The sequence below is a fragment of the Oryctolagus cuniculus genome, chromosome 6 (assembly GCF_051225735.1).
Source record: "Oryctolagus cuniculus isolate XC-2025 breed Fujian yellow rabbit chromosome 6, ASM5122573v1, whole genome shotgun sequence".
NCBI classification, from domain to species: Eukaryota; Metazoa; Chordata; class Mammalia; order Lagomorpha; family Leporidae; genus Oryctolagus; species Oryctolagus cuniculus.
This window is the reverse complement of record NC_142872.1, coordinates 10,837,570-10,856,852: the sequence shown is the minus strand read 5'-3', so window position 1 is coordinate 10,856,852 and position 19,283 is coordinate 10,837,570. Positions and strand designations below refer to the sequence as shown.

The following is a 19,283-nucleotide window of genomic DNA, read 5'->3' as shown; positions in this document are numbered from 1 at the left end:
CATTCACTTTCAACCGAGTGCATTTAGTGACAAGAAAGAAGGTCAGGTCTCCCGCATGAGCCTCTTCCTTTTCATCCAAAGGGACAATCTTCCAGTAAATTTCCCCCTGCTGCTTACTTGGTGAAAATCAATCATGAGGGAAGCAGAATGGAACGATGTGAGTGGCTTAATAAGATCTATCTGCTAAGGCTGTGCCCAGTAAAACTTGAAACCTAAATAAAACCAGGCAGGGTTCTACTAGCAAGAGAAAGCAGAGAATGATATTAGACACAGAAAATGAGGGGAACCAACACGGTCTGCCGGAGGGGGTGAAGCAGAAAATACGAGACTGAGAAGCAAAAATCATTCCAGACTTACAGATTTCCAAAATGTAATGAGCTAAATTCATGTATTAAATGACAGATGAGATTGTTTTTAATTCAGCAAAATAAATCTTAGAAAAAAACTCTGAAAATAGCATATTAGTATCAGGTTAAATAGAATTTCAAGCAAGAAGAGCATTAATATAATATGAGGAAGCATTTAATAAGAAAATCCACAAAACATACATAAATCATTAATTTTTATGCTGCAAAATTTACTCACTAGCCCTGCACAATTATATACAAAAGTTAAAATTAAAAAATAGTTATTGACAAGTTTGCATGACTGGGGGATATTTTAGCCTGTACTGGAAACTGGAAGATCAGGCATTAAAAAAAATCAGGATAAAACATATTTGAGGGGCAGGCATTTGGCATTGTGCTTAAGACAGTACCTGGGCTGAAGTCTCAGCTCCTCTCCATTCCAGCTTCCAGTCAGTGTGCACCCTGGGAGGCAGCTGGTGATGACTCAAGTACTTGGGTCCCTTCCACCCATGTGGGAGACTCCGACTGAGTTCCTGGCTTCGGCCTGGCTCAGCCCAAGCTGTTGCCAGTATTTGGGAAGTGAACCAACAGACCAGAGACCCCCCCCGCCCCGCCTCTATCTTTTTCTCTCTTGCTTTAACTTTCAAGTAAATAACATTAAATTAATAAAAAAATTTTAAAACCATATTTGAACAAAACAAGCAAACTTGATTAAGCTTCATAAAAACTTGTATCCAAGACAGAATACATATCCAAGTACACATGAAACATTTTTAATTGACCACGTAGCTGGTTAAAATGATATTTTGGCTGGCATTGTGGCGCAGCGGGTTAAAGCCCTGGTCTGAAGCGCCAACATCCCATATGGGCGCCAGTTCCAGTCCCAGCTGCTCCTCTTCCGATCCAGCTCTCTGCAATGGCCTGGGAAAGCAGTAGAAGATGGCCCAAGTCCTTGGGCCCCTGCAACCACGTGGGAGACCGGGAAGAAGTGCCTAGCTCCTGGCTATGGATTAGCACAGCTCCAGCCATTGTGGCCATCTGGGAGTGAACCAGCGGATAGAAGACACCTCTCTCTCTCTCTCTCTCTGCCTCTGCCTCTCTGTAACTCTGTCTTTGAAATAAATAAAACAAATCTTTTAAAAATGATATTTTGATACCTCCAAAATGAATTTCCAAATAATTAGATAAAAATAGAATAGAAACTCTAAAATATTTAGAAAAAAAATGACAATGAAAGTGTAACACATCAAATTTGTGCAATACTACTAAAATGATGTGTCAAAAAATTACACAGTCTTAAATGCACTTTTACCAAATATGAATGATTTAAAGTCACTAAGCAGGAGGCAGAGCGTGATGGCAGCCAAGATGCTCTGGCTGTGGACTCCCCACAGACACACCGGTGTGAACAGCTATCCGTGCACAAGTCACCCCACAAGAGCCAAGAGAGCCAGGTGAGACACCACACTGCCCGGGTCAGTGCAGCAACAAGATACACTGAGAAAAGCAGAAATAATTGCCATGGCCCCCTCCTCCAGCTCCTTGTAGCACAATGTGGAAAGACATCCATTGGCTGAGGTAGAGATGTAAGTTCAGACCTGAGATTTGAAACCCAGTACAAGGCTGCCTATGGTGCAGCATGGACTCTAACAAAATCCCAAGGCCTGTGCCCCCATCCAGCACATACAGGCTGAGTCTCTGGACCCTCCAACGCCAGGGGGTAAGGGACTGCCTCCAGCACTCCTCCCGCCAACCTCTAGCAGACAGCGGAGCAAGACAGCAGTTCCTGGGGGAAAAGGTAAGAAAGTGAACCTAGCCCTTTGGCTTGATGCTTAGAGTTGCTTTGCCTTGGTGAGACCCAGAACTGGATGAAGCCCAAAGTCCTCTCTCCCCAGGTCAGTGCTCACAAACGCAGTGTCTGGATCTCCTCCAGGGTCAAGCAGAGACCTGCACTCCAGTGGAACAAAATCATCTTGGCCTGTATCACCGCTCACGTCTCAGAGGCCTGGCATACACCTTGATATTGCATAGGGCTCCGTAACTGTGAGATTCGGATGTGACGCAGCTCAGTGTCAGCCTAGGAAGTCAACTAGGTACTCATCAAGGGGTGAATGGATAAAGAAACATGATGTAGATAGATAGATAGATAGATATAGATATAGATATATAAATAGGTATCTATTCTCTAGGGTGTGTGTATAGATAAATATCTATCTATCTATCTATCTATATATATATACACATACCCTAGAGAATACCATTCAGCCATAAAAAAGAACGCAAAGTTGACATTTGCAGCAAGCTGGAACTAGAGATCACAACATTACATGAAATAAACCAGACACAGGAAGTCTCACATGTGCAAGTTTTGAAAAACAGCCTAAACTCAGAATAGTGATTACTAGAGGGCAGGAAGAGGGAGGGAGGTGGGGAGAGGGAGGGGACTGGATAAAAGATACCAAAAATGGTGACATGAAAATAGCCAGTTCCAGTGTTCCACAGCACAGTGGGGTGACTAGAGCCCACAATAATATACAAGAGAGAACCTGGTAGGCTCCAAATCACAAAAAAAGAGAAGGAAACACTAATGTTTCCTGCTTGGTTTGATTGGTTTACATTGTGAATGTATGTTGAAGTACTAACCTGTACCTCCATGAAAATGCACAAATAATACATGCTAATCAAAAAATTTTCAAATAAAATAATTTTTAAAGAACAAAAACTATCAATATTAATTGTATAGTAGGATTTGGAAAAAGAGAAAAATTACTGGGTGAACTCCCAGGCAGGAAGTCAGAATCAGTCTCTTTTGTAATAGAGGAAATTTAGATACCACCAAAATTCCATCAGAAAGAGAACAAATGAAAACTTGGCACATTGAGAGAATGAACTAAAATCCATCAGCAGAAACTACTGAACCATAGATCCATTTAGGAAGACGGATAATCCGGAAAATGTATTTTTGAATGATAAAGTAAGTTGCAAAGTATTGCATAAAGTACAGTATTATATGTAAACTATTTAAAAATACTCAAAACATTACATATTTTTATAAATATGTATGCAATACCACTATAAAACATGCTCAGGAGTAAAAAAAGAAAAAGAAAAACCTCAAAATTGGAGAAAAGCAAGCAAATGGGACACCTTGAGTGTCATTATTCATACTTTTAACCACCTGAAGCAAATATGGTAAAAAAAAAAAAAAAGCAAGCTTAATCAAGCTTTTTTTGTTGTTGTTTTATTAACAAAAACTTTGCATTCATTTAAAATATTTCCCAGCAAGACATATTCAAAGAATCCAAAGTCACCGGACAGGTGCTGGCCTCTAGGTCAACGGCTGGGAACATGGCCCATGGAGAGGGTCACAGGTGTGAGGGGGTGTGCCCCACCCACCAGGCCCAGGTGCAGGTGAGCAGAGCCCACTCTCATTTCCCCAACAGCCCCGCTGGTGTCTAAAAAACGCTCAGCCCTTTAGTAATGAAACCAGCCAGTAAAATGCAAGCACCTTCGACTCCTACGAGGGCTTCAATCCCAAGTTCTACAATACGGGAAGCTTTCTGCCTGTCCATGAGCAGGGACAGGAGACACCATGTTTGAAGTGCAAATTAGACTGAAGTGCATAACTAGGAATCAGAAAATACCAGCCTTAGAAGACCAGACAGGGCTCACACAGGAAGGAAAGCGGAGGTAGGAGGGCAGCAAGAATGTGGGAACTTTGCCCTGCCTGCATCTCAGGGAGTCACCAATCCCGCAGATGTGGCCCAAGGGAGGCCTGAAGACAGGACAGCCCCCGCCCCGATGGGGACCATGTGGACTGAAATGGTGAGCTCCCCCGGGGTCTCTGAGAACAGGGCCCTAGGCTGCCCGAAGTGCAAGTCTGCAGAGGCACCGGGGCTGACCATAGCTTCCTAGGGAGTCAGGCAAACATGGGGTGTGGCCATCCCCCCTTTGTGAGAGATTTTCTGTTTTCTTTCACCACTGGAGTTCATGTTAGTGGATTTCAAGGAGGACAGTCTGGTCACATCTGCTCTACTACAATCCTACCCAACAGTTACCACGTGAGCTCACCTGGAGCTCTGAGGTTACCTTACCCCGAGCAGGGATGCACAATCTGGTCCAGAATTTGTGTTGTCAGATCCCAAAAGCACAGGTAACAAAAACAAACATACACAAATGGGATTTCACCAAGCTAAAGAGCTTCCACACAGGAAAGGAAACATTAACAGTGAAGATAAAACCTACAGAAGGGAGAACATATCTGCATGCCATACACCTGACAAAGGGCCCAGAATATATAAGGAGCTCAAACAACTGAATAGCAATAGTAATAACATTTTTCATAAAAATGGCCAATGTACATAAATGCTCAAACAGCCCTAATCAGCAGAAAAACAAGAATCAAAACCACAAGAAGCTATCACCCTATTACAGTCAGAATGGCAGTTATTAGGGGTAGGCACTGCAGCACAGTGGGTTAAGCCAAGTTCTAGCTACTCTGCTTCTGATTTAGCTCCATGCTTATGTGCCTGGGAAGCAGTGAATGATGGCCGAAGTACTTCAGCTCCTGCAATACACTTGGGAAGCCCAGATGGAGTTCTGGATTCCTGGCTTTGACTTGGACTAGCCCAACGGCTGCAGGCATTTAGGGGAGTGAACCAGCAGGTTGAAAATCTCTCTCTTTCTTCCTTTCTTTCTTCCCCTCTCTGTCACACTGCCTTTCAAATCAACCAATTAATTAATTTTTTTAAAAAAAAAGCGGTTATTATCAGAAAAACAGAAGACAGCAAGGATTGGCAAGGATGTAGAGTAAAAGGAATCCTCCAAAACTGTTGGTGGGAATGTCGTGTAGTGCAATCACTGTGGGAAACAGTGTGGAGGTTCCTCAAAAAACTAAAAATAGAACTATATATGATCCCACTTTTGTGTATAAATCCAAGAGAAATGAGTCTGTTGAAGTGACCTCTCCATTCCCATGGTTATTGTAACATTATTCAGGATAGCCAGGGAATGGAAACAAGTGTCTATCCACTGATAAGTGAGTAAAGAAAACATGGTATATATACACAATAGAATACTACTTGACCATTGAAAAAAGGAAGAAATGTTGTCATTTGCAACAGCATGGGTGCAACTGGAGGTCATTACGTTAAGTAAGCCAAGCACAGGAAGAATGCCACACCACCTTATGTGAATGTGCAATCATTAGACAAGATCACCTGTGGAAGTTAAAAGCAAACTGAAGACAATTCCACTGCTAGGGAGAAGGTTGCAGGGTGTGCAGTGGTTGATAGAGTGAGTGGAATCCCCTGTGGGTGGGGTGAGTTCAGAAGACCAGGGTGAGCCTCAAATTCTGAATTCTTTGGGATGAGGGTTGAAGGAAGCAGTAGGGATCCTATGGCAAGCAGTCCACCGGATACACAGCTTCTATCTCAGACAGAGAAGCTGGGAATTAGGAAACACCACCAGATCAGAGCAACCACCGCTGCTTCAACAAAGCCCTGCTGAAGGCCCCTTGTAGACTCTCAAAACACCCTAGGGACTTTGCTTAAACTGAGGAAGTCTCTGGACTTCAGATTGTTTCCTTCTAACTCCCTCAGTCCTCTGCTTAGGAGAACACTTAACCTCCACCCCTCCCTCTCTGAGATGACCACGGACAGCCTACGGCACCAAAAGCAGTGCTCAGCGCCCTCCAGTTCCTTTCCTTCCAGTGAGGGTAGCAGAGGTGAGAGGATGAAGCTCACAGACAAGGGGGTCAGATCCTTGGGAAGCCAGAATGAGAATTATTTGAAAAAAGAAATGCTAACGTCCTACCTGGAAATAACAGAGCTCACTGGCTCAGACCCTTAGCACAGCAGTTTCTCCCCCAAATTCCTGATTACAGCTGTCTGCCCTTGTTTTGAGCTCTATCTTGGAGTCTCAGCCTTGCAGAAGGAACCCGCTCCAAAGGTGGCTCCCAGATGAAAAAGCTCACCTCTGTCCTGTTGTTTTCCCTGTGAACACACAGCCAACAGAGTCCCTCTTCCACAACAGACCTGCGTGCGGGCGTCTGCAGCCTCCTTTCTCAGCCAAATCCTGCTCAGCGCTTCCCGCCATGACCCAGTGGGCCTCGTTTCCACAGCACCTGCGATTTCCCAATTGCTTCAACTGAACTCGGAGCAGCTGGTCATGGTGTCACGTGAAGTGTGGTATCTGGCCACCCGTCAAAACGAAGTTTTCACACAGAAGCCTAATCAATCCCAGGGCTTTGGCTACTGCTGCGGCTGGAAACTGCCAGTGATATCATTAGGGCTGACGGGAGACCTCAGTCGCAAACCCACAGAAGCTCTGAGGCTACCTCACCCTGAGCAGTCTGATTCACAAACAGACAGATGTACATAATGCAGGTAGGTAGATTCGTGTGTTAATTAAATAACATATTTGGACAAGGTTTGGAGCACAGCCTTTATTGCATATGGTGTTTGTACTGGGCTGAGGGCTGATCCCTTCTTCCTCCTTCAAACCATTGGCATTCTGCCAGCTGCTTTCTCCATGGTCCGTTCTTCTCCCTGGAGGTGAGAAAACACAAGAGGCAGAAGAGGAGGAGACAGGAAGTGACAGGTGCTCTCTGCTCAGAGTTACCCTCCACCTCTATCTTTTTTTTTTTTATAGGTACAGTGAGAGAGAGAGAGAGAGAAAGGTCTTCCTTTGCTGTTGGTTCACCCTCCATTGGCCGCCGCGGCCAGCGTGCTGTGGCCGGCACACCATGATGATCCAAAGCCAGGAGCCAGGTACTTCTCCTGGTCTCCCATGGGGTGCAGGGCCCAAGCACCTGGGCCATCCTCCACTGCACTCCCTGGCCACAGCAGAGAGCTGGCCTGGAAGAGGGGCAACCGGGACAGACTCCGGCGCCCAGACTGGGACTAGAACCCGGTGTGCCGGCGCTGCAAGGCGGAGGATTAGCCTAGTGAGCCGCTTCGCCGGCCCCACCTCTATCTTAAAGCCCAGGGCTATGCACACCACAGTGGGAGTTGTCCCCAGACCAGCTGCAGCAGCACGAATGTTCTGGAATCCTTCCCGGTCTCTTGGGACCCTCTTTCATGTGGTTCCTTCTCCACATGCCTCTTCCTGCCAGAGGACTCTGCGCATGGGCCCGGATGAGATCCCAGCTCAGGCAGAGGCTCTGAAACCCCAAACCTCTGATCCCACTGGCATCTCCCACCCCACATCCTCTCTTCAAGCCGGTCCCAGCCCTTGGGGTTATGCTAAGCTCCCTCTGCATCAATGGGCAACAGTATTTCCTGATAGAGTGGAGGCCAATCATGGAGACACTGAGAAAGCTCCCAATCATTTACGTAAACAGAGGCCGGTTCCCTGCAGCACTGATCTGCCATAGCTGACAGGGCTGCAGAGCCAGCAGGCGGCCCCGTGCGTGCCTCTCTGCAGCCCTCCTGTTAGATTCCTCTGGGTCCTCGGGACACAGGCTTAGCGAACCCTGCGAGCTTCAGGCCTCACCTCTCCCAAGAGAAGGCCACATGAGCTTCCAGGATCTTCTGGCCCATGAATCTCAGTTGCTGTGCAGAAACCAAAGCAGAGAAGACACTTCTCAGGTTACGGGGGAGAGGAGCTTGCCAGCCCCAGAAAGCGTCTGGACTTTCTGTGGGAACTGGTAAGCTCAGGACCGGCCGCTCTTACAGGCACCACCTTATTAGGTGCCTGGGCAAGAAGCGGGGGCTCAGCTCCCGCCTCTCCTGTTGTTCCCTGAGCTCATAAAGCCCCCGGACCCCCTCAGGGAGGCCTGAGCCTGAACCGGGGGGCCCCGGCTCAGAGCAGGTGCAGCCCCTCCACACACCCAGCCCTGCTCACTTCCTGTCCTTGGGAGAATGGAGCACGCAGCCCGGGCACTGGCTCCAAGGTCTCCTCAGGCCAAGGTCGTCACCCGTAGGCTGCTCCTCCTCGCTCTCCTTTTCCTCCGGCTTGTCTTGTTCCTCTTCCTCCTCTTCCTCTTCTTCCTCCTCCTCCTCCTGGGCGCTGTCTGATTCCACGTGGCCTGCCAGCTGCGACATGGTGAGGTGGAAGACGTGGCAGCTGAAGCCCTCCCTGACCCCAGACTGCACGTGCTCCTGCAGGATTTCCATGGTGGCGAAGACCCGGCAGCAGGCCATGCACCTGAAGCCCTTCTCCATGGTCACCAGCCAGTCGGGCGTCTTGGCCCGGGGCCTCTCCTCAGCAGTGGGCGAGCCGGGCGGGCTGTCTGAATCGGCCCTTTCCTCTGGCTCCTTCTCCTCCCCGCTGGGCTCGCTGTCAGACAGGAGGTTTCTGGTGGACACATCCGACGGGGGAGTCCCTACCCGCACGTCCTCGCGAAGGGTCACTTCTTCCATGCGCAGCTGCTTTTCTAGGGACTCCGAGCTCTCCTCTGTCTCCCAGGAGACAGCCACCCCTTTCTTCATTTGTACCTGCATGTAGTAAATTTTCATACCCCTCCTCTCTTTGTTTATACACAGAGAGGACACGCAGGTCTTGTAGGATGAATGGGACGAGAAGGAGATGGGCTGTGTGGGGAGAGGAGTCTCCCCTTGTTCCTCAACCTGGGCTAGGGGCGATCTAGGCTGGGGACTGTCTCGCGGTGACCTCCAGGTTCCTGGGAAAGAAAAGGAGAAACGTAAGGATTGGCATGGGGCCCACATGTGGGCCGGGGGCACAAAACTAGGAGGGTGCGTGGTCCAGGAGGCAGGGGCTGCAGTGGGAGGCAGTCCAGTCGGTGCTGGGCGTGGCTGCCGTTGGCTGTTCTGGCCATGGAGTGGCATCTCTCAGTCATGGTTTCTGTGTGTGGTGGGTGGCAAGGGGGGATATCAGAGGTGTCCCTGGGTAGGTGTGTGCGCCTGTGTGAGGGCTGTGGCCTGTGTGGGAGGGTCGTGGGTGTGTGCCATGAGGATGTGAGTTCATGACATCATCAGTGTGTTGTTTGTGGAAGGTGGAGATGCAGTGTAGAACAGCAGGGTGGGCTGTGTTTGTGCTGAGACCGTGTAGGCATAGATGGTTTGTATGCGCAGTGTGCGTGGAGCCTGTGCCGAAGAACTCTGTCCTTCTCTCTGTGGGCAGGTAGAGCCCACATGGTTCTTCACCAGGTGCTTCATCTCGACCCTCTGCCCTATCATCCAGACGTGGCCCTTTCCCAGCTGCTCTGCCACCCTGCATCCTGCCTGGCTGCTCTGCAGAGCCCAGACCATCACCAACTGCCCAGTTTCCCCTCGGCCCCACACTTAGATCAGTGTGTCCCCCACACTCCCCCCAAGCAGGCCAGCGCCCAGGGACCCCTGCACCAAGGACCCCACACCCTATGAGCCCTGCACCTGCACAGCCCCACACCCTTACCAGCATGGATGAGCTTGCGTGGAGAAGAAACACAGGAGAAGTACTCAGAGGCAGAAGAGACCTCCGCTGCCTCCCGATTCCAGACTTTGTCCCCTCCCATGGGTACAGGCTGCGGGGCATCCTCCTGTGGCTTCGAGATCCCTGAGAAAGGAGGAGAGCTCAGAGACACTGTAGGTTGAGCAAGACTGTCCATCACTCATCCACACAACAAGCACTTCCTGAGTTTCGGACACTAGTCAAGCAGGGGGGAAACAGCGGCTTGGAGTGTGGCTCTGGGGAGGGTGGGGTACTCGTTACAGCCAACAGTCATGTTGTTGGTATCTGACTAGCAATGAAGGCCTGGGTGGTGACTGAGAATACGTCCAAAGAGTAAGCGGGATGTGTGCCGGGAGCCTTTGACAGGCATGGGGTTGATGCACTGAATATGTTTTCCATCCATTCATTCAGCAATATTTAGCGAACAGCTACTCTGTGTCAGGCTACTATTCTAGGATTTGGGAATACAGAAGAAAACAAAGACCCTCTTCTCCTTCCTTTTAATTTAATTTATTTATCATTCTTTTTGAACAGCAGAAAGACAGATGGAGAGACATCTTTCATCTCCTGATTCACTTCCTAAGTGCGTGCAACAGCTGGGACTATTCCAGAACAGACCGAATCCAGGAGACCCAAGTCCTTGACCATCATCTGCTGCCTTCAAGGACGCCCATTAGCAGGGAACTGGACTGGAGGCAAAGAAGCTGGGAGTTGGACCAGGCACTCCAATACGGGATGCAGGCATCCCAAATGGCAACTTAACTGCTGCACTAAATGCCCACCCCATAAAGACCCCCTTCTAATTGGATCTTCCACTCTACCAGGGAAGAACAGCACTAAATACAAATATGTATGTCATGTGTCATTTCCTGATGAATACAGCAGGGTTGCCAGAATTAGCAAACAAAAATACCGGATGCCCTGTTAAATTTGAATTTCAGATAAGCCATAGATAATTTTTTAGTGTGTGTGCTGCATAATATTCAGGACAAACTCATACTAAAAATTATCTGTGGCTTATCTGAAATTCAAGTTTACATGAATATCTTGTATTCCATCTGGAAACCCTTAATAAGAAGGTGGTATGAATCTCTGTTTTACTGTGGTTTGTGCAAAGAGAGTCTGATATGGCTATATAGTTACACATATGGTGTGCTGTGTTGTGTTGTGATGTGTGACTGGTTCTCACAGAGGTGTTTAGAGATAGTTTAAAGGAGCTGTGTTGTGTGAGGGTTCACACACACACACAAAACAAAATCTCAGGATGTCTGTGGTGGGGGGTGGTGTGTGCATGTAACTGTATACACCGTGAGAGGGTTAAGAAAGCAAGCGTCTATAGAAGAGATGGTGACGGTTATCCTGGATCAGAGGGCACCTGGGGATTGAGTGAGTGCCTCAGAGAAGACCCTGCACGAGAACTTTCTGTATGGCTACCTGCACTGAGCAGCTCCTGGGTCCAGGCATGTTGATGACAACTTTACCCTGCACGCCTCTGCACCTCCATCATTCTCCCCACTGCTCCCCTACTAAGATACACACACACATCCACTACACCATTCACACACCATCACACACACTCATACACACACACACATACACTTACGCACCCACACAACACACTATAGTGTGAGGACGGTGGAGAGGAAACCCAATGTCTCCCTTCCTGTCCCAGCCCCCATCTGGAGCTCTGCTTCCACTCTGGGCTTTAGGCCGGTCTTCCAGGCCCTGGGCCTTACAGAAGCTGCTGTGTCTAATTTGGGCATGCGCCAACAGCTGGCTCCCTGGGATGATTCCTTTCTGCTCCGCCTCCTCCTGTGACCCCCACCTTTTAGGCAAGCCACGTTTACACTGACCCCAAGCGTACCCTGTGGGTGCCCTGGGAAGGGAGTCGATGGCTCCCAGTGTTCTCTGCTTCCCCCAGCATGCTGACAGCTTCCCCTGGGAAGCTCACAACCTGTGCACCCACAAGCTCTGATGGGCCAGTTGGAGAATTCTTCCAGTGAAGGAATGACAACTCCATAGTTTCTATGTGACAACATCCCCAGAGAGGCCCTTAACCGACTTCCCAGTGAGCATTTCATGTCTCAATATATCTTTCAAGAAGGCCTTTAATTCATCACAGTACTCTTTCCTCCTTGCTAAAACAAAACACAACATACAGCCCCTGGTGCCGCCAGCACCCTTCGCAGCCCCCACCCAGTGATGCCAGGGAGACAGCAAGTCAAGAGAAGGAGAGAGAACGAGGGGGCTCAGAGAAGCTGCATCTCTGCATCTGGACCCCTGGGATCACATCCTGCCGGAGGAGTCTCACGGGGCCCCAGGTACCAGCAACCCCAGGAGAGAAGTTCCCAGACAACTGGGGCTGCACGTGTGTCTGCCAGAGGTATCTGGACCTTCCATGCCCTCTCATGCTTCCGGTACCCTAGGCATGGCTCCCGGGCATCCAGGATACCACCTCTCTTCCCTGCCTATGTCATGGTGTTTATAGCCCTCAGTCCCTCCCTCTGTGGACAGGCCCAGGCTGGCCGGCAGCCCTGGGCCCCAGACACGCTGCCCAGCACCTACCTCCTCCCTTCTCAGCAGATTCCTGGGACTCTTCGTTTTCCAGGTGTTTCCTCTTCTGCCGCCGTTTCATGGTATCAACTCCAAGAGTCCCTCAAAGGATGCTAAGTGCCAGCTCCCCTCTGCCTACAAGGAGGCCCTCCTTCGCTCTTGGGTAGTCCGTTAAAAAGATTCAGAACCAATCAAAAATAGCCGAGTGCCCTCAATGACTGAAGAACTCAGACCACCACGCAGAGAATTAGAAGTGCTGCCCAGCCCTCACTACACGCAGGGCTGTTAAGGTTCAAAGGTCACCAGGCCCGCAGCAGCATTCTCCGACCTCAGTGATGACATCAGAGCATTCTGTGGACCCAGCACAGTCCCTGCAGCCACAGAGACCCCACTTCCAAGGGCACGGTCCTTTCCCAGCGGGGGATCTCTAGCAAGTTCAACTCTCCCGTCTTTCAAACGCAGCAGAATATTTTAAGATGTCAACACATTTCTGTTTTATTCTTTTTTCCTTGTCTCCAAGGGTATTTGAAAAAGTTGGTAGAAAACAGAATTAAAAGATATTTATTTTGGGGCAAAAACTATGAAATCTAGGCACAGTTTTCTTCTATAACATACATTTTCCTAGAAGTTTTTGAAGACTTTGGGAATTCCACTCTCTCCCGTTTGCACTCAAGCAGATGCAGGCTCTGTGCTCAATCCAGTGCAGCTGAAGGTGGCAACAACATGCTGATGATCTTAAAAGTTTTCTGAAATGCCAAGTTCCATTAAAAAGAGGATAACAGGTGGAATATTTGAGATTAGGCACCACCTGCCTTCTTATCTGACTGGTTGAGAAGTGTGGATTAGGTCCCAGACAGCGATCTATGGACCATGGAGGAGAGGGACATTCAAAGTGGTTAGAGGGGCCAGTGCTGTGGTGTAGTGGGTTAAGCATCTGCCTGCAGTGCCGGCATCCCATATGGGTGTCAGTTCCAGTCCTGGCTGCTCCACTTCCGATGCAGCTCTCTGCTGTGGCCTGGGAAAGCAGTAGAAGATGGCCCAAGTGCTTGGTCCCCTGCACCTGCATGGAGACCTGGAAGAAGCTCCTGACTCCTGGCTTCGGATCAGCTCAGCTCTGGCTGTTGTGTTCATTCGGGGCATGAACCTATGGAATGGAAGACCTCTCACTTTCTAGCTCTACCTCTCTCTGTAACTCTGTCTTTCAAATAAATAAAAGAAATCTTTAACACACACACACACACAGTGGTTAGAGGAGTCAACATGGAAAAAAAAAGAAAGAAAGAAAATCCCAAGAGGAGATGGCTGCATTATGCATTCAAGTAGATACCACAACCCATCCCACACATGACATAGGAACCACCAAGTCCAAAGAAACCATGGACGCCAAGCTGACAAACACCTAAAGATTGTTGTGTGCTCCAAGAACCAGTGGCCATGAGCTCTTCCTACCAGCAAAATTTTGGCACTGAATGAGGTCCAAATAGGGATGCACAGAAATATTCCAAAAGGATACCAGCAGAACAAAGTCTTAAAAGACAAACTCAGGGGAGTTATAAAACATTACATACTATTACCTGCACATCTCTACTCCTGGGCTGAAATGTGTAAGTGGTGACTCATCTGGATCCTCCTGCTTTGACCTAAAGCTAGAGATACCTCATGTTGCAGCAGTTGTCAGGACCCCGGGGGAATATTGGTGAGCAGGTATGAGGTGAGCAGCCCAAACGTAAAAGGGCACTGCACAATGTGTACAAGTCCTCAGGGAGAAGGAGAGGGAAGATAGGGCTAAACGTGACTTAGGAGATTTTAAATTTTCCTGTTGACTAGAGAATTCCTAGAAAAGAAGGGGCAAGGAAGATTTTTAAAAAAATAAAATGAAAACTTTGTGTGGTGGAAATCTTCAAATGCAAACAAATACATAATATGAGTGCAGCTGCCCCTGGTTTCTACAGCTATCAATATTCCGCCAGTCGTGTTCCCTTCAACCATGACACATACATCCTTTTAAGGTTTTGTTCATTTCTTTTAGCTTAGGTGTTAGGCCAGGGGGTGGGCAGGAAGTGTGGAAGCAGCATATTTTAAAGCAAATCCCAGACATTATGTCATTTCCCTTAAATGCAACAGTATGTATCTCCAGAAGAGAGCTCTTTTTATAATCTTATCAAACAAATTTTACCATAATTCCTTCAAAGCATTTAATAACCAAGCCAACTCAATGTCTTACAACTTAAAAATGTCTTTTTAAAATTGGTTCATTGCAATTAAGATCCAAACAAGATTTGCACATTGCATTTGGTCGAAGTATCTCTGTCTGCAACATTCCTCTCTCCCCTGGAGTAGCATTGATCTGTTGAAGAAACTAAGTCCTCTGTTCTGTAGAAATGCACACGCATTGGAATAGGTTGACTGTATCTCTGTGCTGTCATGTAAGATGTTCTCCTATTGGCTGTATTCCCTCGTAAACAAGTAGGTAAATCTAGAAAACTGATTAGATCTAGGCTGAATTCCTTGAGTCTTGCAGGATTACTTTACATTTATAGGTGGTGCTGGAAGTCCAAAGCAGAATCAGAGAGAACAATGGGTGTGATGCAATCATCCAGGAGAGAGATGAGAGTGGTTTGGGTGACAATGTTGGTTGTGAAAGTAAAAAATAATGCCTATTTTCCAGACATACTTTGAAGGAAGAGGATTTGCTGACAGATTCGATGTTTTCAAGGAGCCAGGCTCCTCGACTCCTATATCTGGCACTCCTTCTAATAGTCCCACCCTTTTAATAGTAGCCTGAGGAACATGGAGAGACACTTTTGGTTGGAGAAGAAGCCTAGGTCATGGCACATCTACCGGAGGTCACCGCTAATCCTCAGAAACAGGCAGTTTCTAAGGCTTTAAGGAATCACAAGATGTCTTTTGTTTTTCTTTCAAGGATATCATCTAATTCACCCATGAAAAGAATTCTCTGCTAATAACAGAAAGCCCATGAGTGGAAGGCATCGTTCAAAACCAAGACGAAAGTAGAAAATCATGTGGCTGAGCCCAGCCAAGGCTACATCAGTTGGTGTTCATTTCCATTCATATGGCAAACATGTGTGTCCTGGAAGGAGAAAGACAGCAAGGATGGAAACTAACACTGGAGAATCATCCTCCACCAGCTGCCACCTTGAGACAAGGATGGCTGCTTGCCATTTCCTCTGATTCCCCCCGCCACCCTCCCTCTGTTCCTCTCTCTGACTTCCCTCATCCCCAGTTTCACCACCAAAATGTCTTACGATGTTTGAAGAGCCTGAAGAAAGTGTCCACCAGTCAGCAAAGTAGCAGTAGGACTCCGAGTCCTGGGATGACACACCCTGAGCTGTTAGCACCCATCCATTCACCTGTGTGTCAAGGACTGAGCCCTGAGAGACAGGTGGAAAGGATGGGAAAGAGGTTTTTACTCTTTGTACTTTCTGTTCCCAGCTGTTGGAACTTTTATGAAAAAACCAGGAGAGTATATCTGGGATCTAAGGTTAGGCAAAGAATCCTTAGACTTGAATCTAAAAACATCATCCATAAAAGAAAAAGAAGACAACCTAGACTTCACTAAAATTAAAACCACTTATTGTGGGAAAATCTTGTTCAGAGAACAAAAAGACAAGCTGTGATAAAATATTTGCAAATCACATATCCAGCAAAGGATTAGCTATATTTTTAAAATTCTGAAAACTCAACCATAAAATTATTAAGTAATCCAATTGAATATAGACAAAAGATACGAAGAGCTATTCTGCTGGAGAAGAGATGCAGGTGGCAAATCACCACTGGAAATGATGTTCACAAATTAAAATGCAAATTAAAACCACAATAAACTATCACTACACACCTATCAGAATGGCTGAAACTGCAGATAGGGACCACACCACACACTGAATCAGCTGCAGAAAAACTGAGGCATTCATACATTGCTGATAAGAATGTAAAGCGTACAAACAAGAGTGTGACAGCTTAAGAAACCAAACACACAACTACCATCAGAAGATACATTCTGGGCATGTATTCCAACGAAATGAAACAACCACACATAAAATCCTGCACAAGAATGGTTACAACCTGTCTGTCATTCATAAAAACTAGAAACAACCCAGATGTCTTTCAATGGATTAACAGTTAAAGAAACTGGTACATTCATACTATGGAATACTACTCAGAAATAAAGAGGACCAGACTTGGATGAGTCTTCAGAGAAGTATGTTAGGAGGAAAATACTGCTTGTTAGCTCAGCCCAGGTCATTGCCAACATTTGGGCAGTGAACAAGCAGATGGAAAATCTCTTTCTCTCTATCTCTCCCTTTCTTTCTCTCCCTCTCTGTAACTGCCTTGCAAGTAAATAAATAAATCTTTAGCAGGAAAAAAAGTCAATCCAAAAAGATTACAGTTTTATTTCACTTATTGTCGCTCCCCCTCTTCACGGAGGAACGACACTAAACCCTGCCTAGGCTTCATATCCGAGTCACGGCACCATTATGTCGCTCCCCCTCTTCGTGGAGGAGCAACACAGGACCCTGCGCTGTTCTTTCGTCTGCTCGGCCCTCCCCGGGTTTGCTGCTGGTTCTTCCCGGGTTGGCTACTGTCCCTTCCACCTCCGTGGAAGGGCAGTTCCCCCTGGCCACATTCCCCACTTCCGCAGGGGAGCGGCACACCGCCGGCCGGCTCTCTCGGGGGCTGCACAGGTGTTCCTTCAGATAGATGTTCCCCTTAGATGTTCCCGGTGCATGCCGTCTCTCTCCTCCTTTATAGTCCTCCTCTGCCAATCCCAACTCGGCTGCCCACACGCCGAGTATGCTGCTCTCCTCCAATCAGGAGCAAGTCCTACAGTTTATTGGCTGAACTGGAGGCAGCTGCGTAGAAGCTGTTTTCTCCTCTCCCAGCGCCATATTGTGGGAGAGCAGATGCATAGAATAAGTCTTAATTCCAGTAACTCAGTCCAGTCCAGGTTGCTCCCTACAGATCCCCCTTTCTTTTTATTTTTGGCGTTGATACGCGCCTGTCTTCGGTGTCCCGCGGCACACACTCTGCTCTACTTGCTAGAGTTGCCACAGGTTCTTACAAGTCCTATCAATCAGGCAAACCGAATCCGGGTCCTCTCTTCGCCATGTTGTGAGGAGGTTTTTAGGCGCTGATGCGTGCCTGTGTTCAGTGCCCTGCAGCGCATGCTCTGCTCTGCCTGCAGGGGCTTACAAGCCCTAACAATCAGGCAAACCGAATCCAAGCCTTCTCATTGCCATGTTGTGGGGTGACTTATTGGTGTTGATTCGTGCCTATCTTCGGTGACCTGCAGCTCACACTCTGGTCGAGCTGCCTGCTGGTGCTTACCGCCTTACTAATCAGGCAGACCGAATCCAAGCCTTCTCATTGCCATATTGTGGGGAGGCCTTATTGATGTTAATTCGTGCCTGTCTTCGGTGACCTGCGGTGCATAAGCTGCTAGCCGCCCGCAGGTGCTCACCACCTCCCTAATCAGGCAGACCGAATCCAAGCTCTCTCATTGCTGTGTTGTGGGGAGGCCTTATTGATGTTAATTCGTGCCTGTCTTCGGTGACCTGCGGCGCATAAGCTGCTAGCCGCCCGCAGGTGCTCATCGCCTCACTAATCAGGCAGACCGAATCCAAGCTCTCTCATTGCCATGTTGTGGGGAGGCCTTTCTATTTCTCTATTTCTCTATCTCCGGGCATTCCTATTTCTCCCATTTTACTTCTATCTTCCAGCATTCCTATTTCTCTCATTTTACTTCTAAACTTCTGTTTCTCTTATCCCTGCGGCTTCCCGGCGGCGCCTGCCCCAAGGCTGCTTCTCGGCACCTCGCCCCGCGGCAGCTTCACGGCTCTGCGCGGCTTCCCGGCGCCTCGCCCCGCCGGCGGGTTCCCGGCTCTGCGCGCACGCTCCGCGGTCTCCACGCACTTCGCGCCCGCACCACGGCCTCGCGCCAGCCCCGCGCTCCCTATCTATTCACGCCCCGTGCTCTCTCTGCACGCGGCGGCTTCTGCGAATGTTTCCGCCACCACCGGCATTCAGTCCAAGTTCCCCGGACTAACCTGGCGAATTTCAACCTGGCGGCCCACGTCTCTGCCTCTGGTTCCAGATCTTCGCCTCTTGCTCCCCGGGGTGACTTGAAGAATTCCAAGGTGGCTTATGTCTCCTCCTCGGCCTGCACTCGCGGCTTCATCCTCCCTAACATTTCTCTCTACCCGGTATGTTTCCTTAAGTTTTCTTCCAACAATATTCCTCTCATTTCTCCTGGCTACTCCCCACAGTCCGTATCCGAGTCCAAGCCTCCTCCAGGTTTCACTTTCGCTTTCAATCTCCTAGCTTCCCTGCCATAGTCCGCATCCGAGTCTATGAAAGCTTTCACTTTCGCTTTCAATCCTAACTTCTTTCCCACAGTCCATATCCGAGTCTATGCCTAGGCTTTCAATAGCTTCTTCCGGCACCTTTTCCGTCCAGCTTTTCCCTAGGCTGTTTGCTAGTCTCTCTCTCCGGTATTTTCCCATTTCTTTCCTCCTAAGTTTCCTATCCGTCCTAGGTTTCCTATCCGAGTCACAGCACCATTATGTCGCTCCCCCTCTTCGTGGAGGAACGACACAGGACCCTGCGCTGTTCTTTCGTCTGCTCGGCCCTCCCCGGGTTTGCTGCTGGTTCTTCCCGGGTTGGCTACTGTCCCTTCCATCTCCGTGGAAGGGCGGTTCCCCCTGGCCACTTTCCCCACTTCCGCAGGGGAGCGGCACACCGCTGGCCGGCTCTCTCGGGGGCTGCACAGGTGTTCCCCTTAGATGTTCCTGGTGCATGCCGTCTCTCTCCTCCTTTATAGTCCTCCTCTGCCAATCCCAACTCGGCTGCCCACACGCCAAGTACGCTGCTCTCCTCCAATCAGGAGCAGGTCCTACAGTTTATTGGCTGAACTGGAGGCAGCTGCATAGAAGCTGTTTTCTCCTCTCCCAGCGCCATATTGTGGGAGAGCAG

At 48.6% G+C, this 19,283-nt stretch overlaps 1 protein-coding gene and 1 long non-coding RNA gene across 8 annotated transcripts in view; both read right to left on the bottom strand.

The window, feature by feature from the left end:
* The window catches only part of LOC149126012 (uncharacterized), a 496,014-nt gene extending 489,480 nt beyond the window's left edge, over positions 1 to 6,534 (bottom strand). For 3 of the 6 annotated variants that reach the window (XR_016235194.1, XR_016235196.1, XR_016235193.1), the window contains exon 1: positions 6,322 to 6,512. This is a non-coding gene — a long non-coding RNA (uncharacterized LOC149126012). Of the gene's footprint in view, positions 1 to 6,321 lie in introns of all 6 variants that reach the window. The other 3 variants (XR_016235192.1, XR_016235197.1, XR_016235191.1) reach the window with 3 other exon arrangements.
* A 293-nt stretch (positions 6,535 to 6,827) lies between these two features.
* FAM170A (family with sequence similarity 170 member A) lies at positions 6,828 to 13,412 on the bottom strand. Of its 2 annotated transcripts, XR_516355.5 has the most exons (5): positions 12,306 to 13,412; positions 9,705 to 9,845; positions 8,193 to 8,970; positions 7,842 to 7,900; positions 6,828 to 6,895 (listed from the first exon to the last, which is right to left on the bottom strand). XR_516355.5 is itself a non-coding variant. In XM_089334841.1 (4 exons), the coding sequence occupies exons 1-4, from the start codon at positions 12,373 to 12,375 to the stop codon at positions 7,894 to 7,896; spliced, it is 996 nt and encodes a 331-aa protein (XP_089190967.1). In that variant the 5' UTR covers positions 12,376 to 13,412; the 3' UTR covers positions 7,714 to 7,893. The 2 variants fall into 2 exon arrangements, 1 of the variants encoding a protein (XP_089190967.1); XM_089334841.1 differs by lacking the exon at positions 6,828 to 6,895 and having other exon boundaries at positions 7,714 to 7,900.
* Positions 13,413 to 19,283: the final 5,871 nt, after the last annotated feature.

Bases quoted from the DNA above. Each gene is read 5' to 3' on its own strand.
- FAM170A (XM_089334841.1), bottom strand. From the start codon at position 12,375: ATGAAACGGCGGCAGAAGAGGAAACACCTGGAAAACGAAGAGTCCCAG. The intron at 9,846-12,305 runs GTAGGTGCTGGG...CTCCTTTCTCAG, and splicing joins ATCTGCTGAGAAGGGAGGAG to GGATCTCGAAGCCACAGGAG. The intron at 8,971-9,704 runs GTAAGGGTGTGG...TTTCTTTCCCAG, and splicing joins ACGCAAGCTCATCCATGCTG to GAACCTGGAGGTCACCGCGA.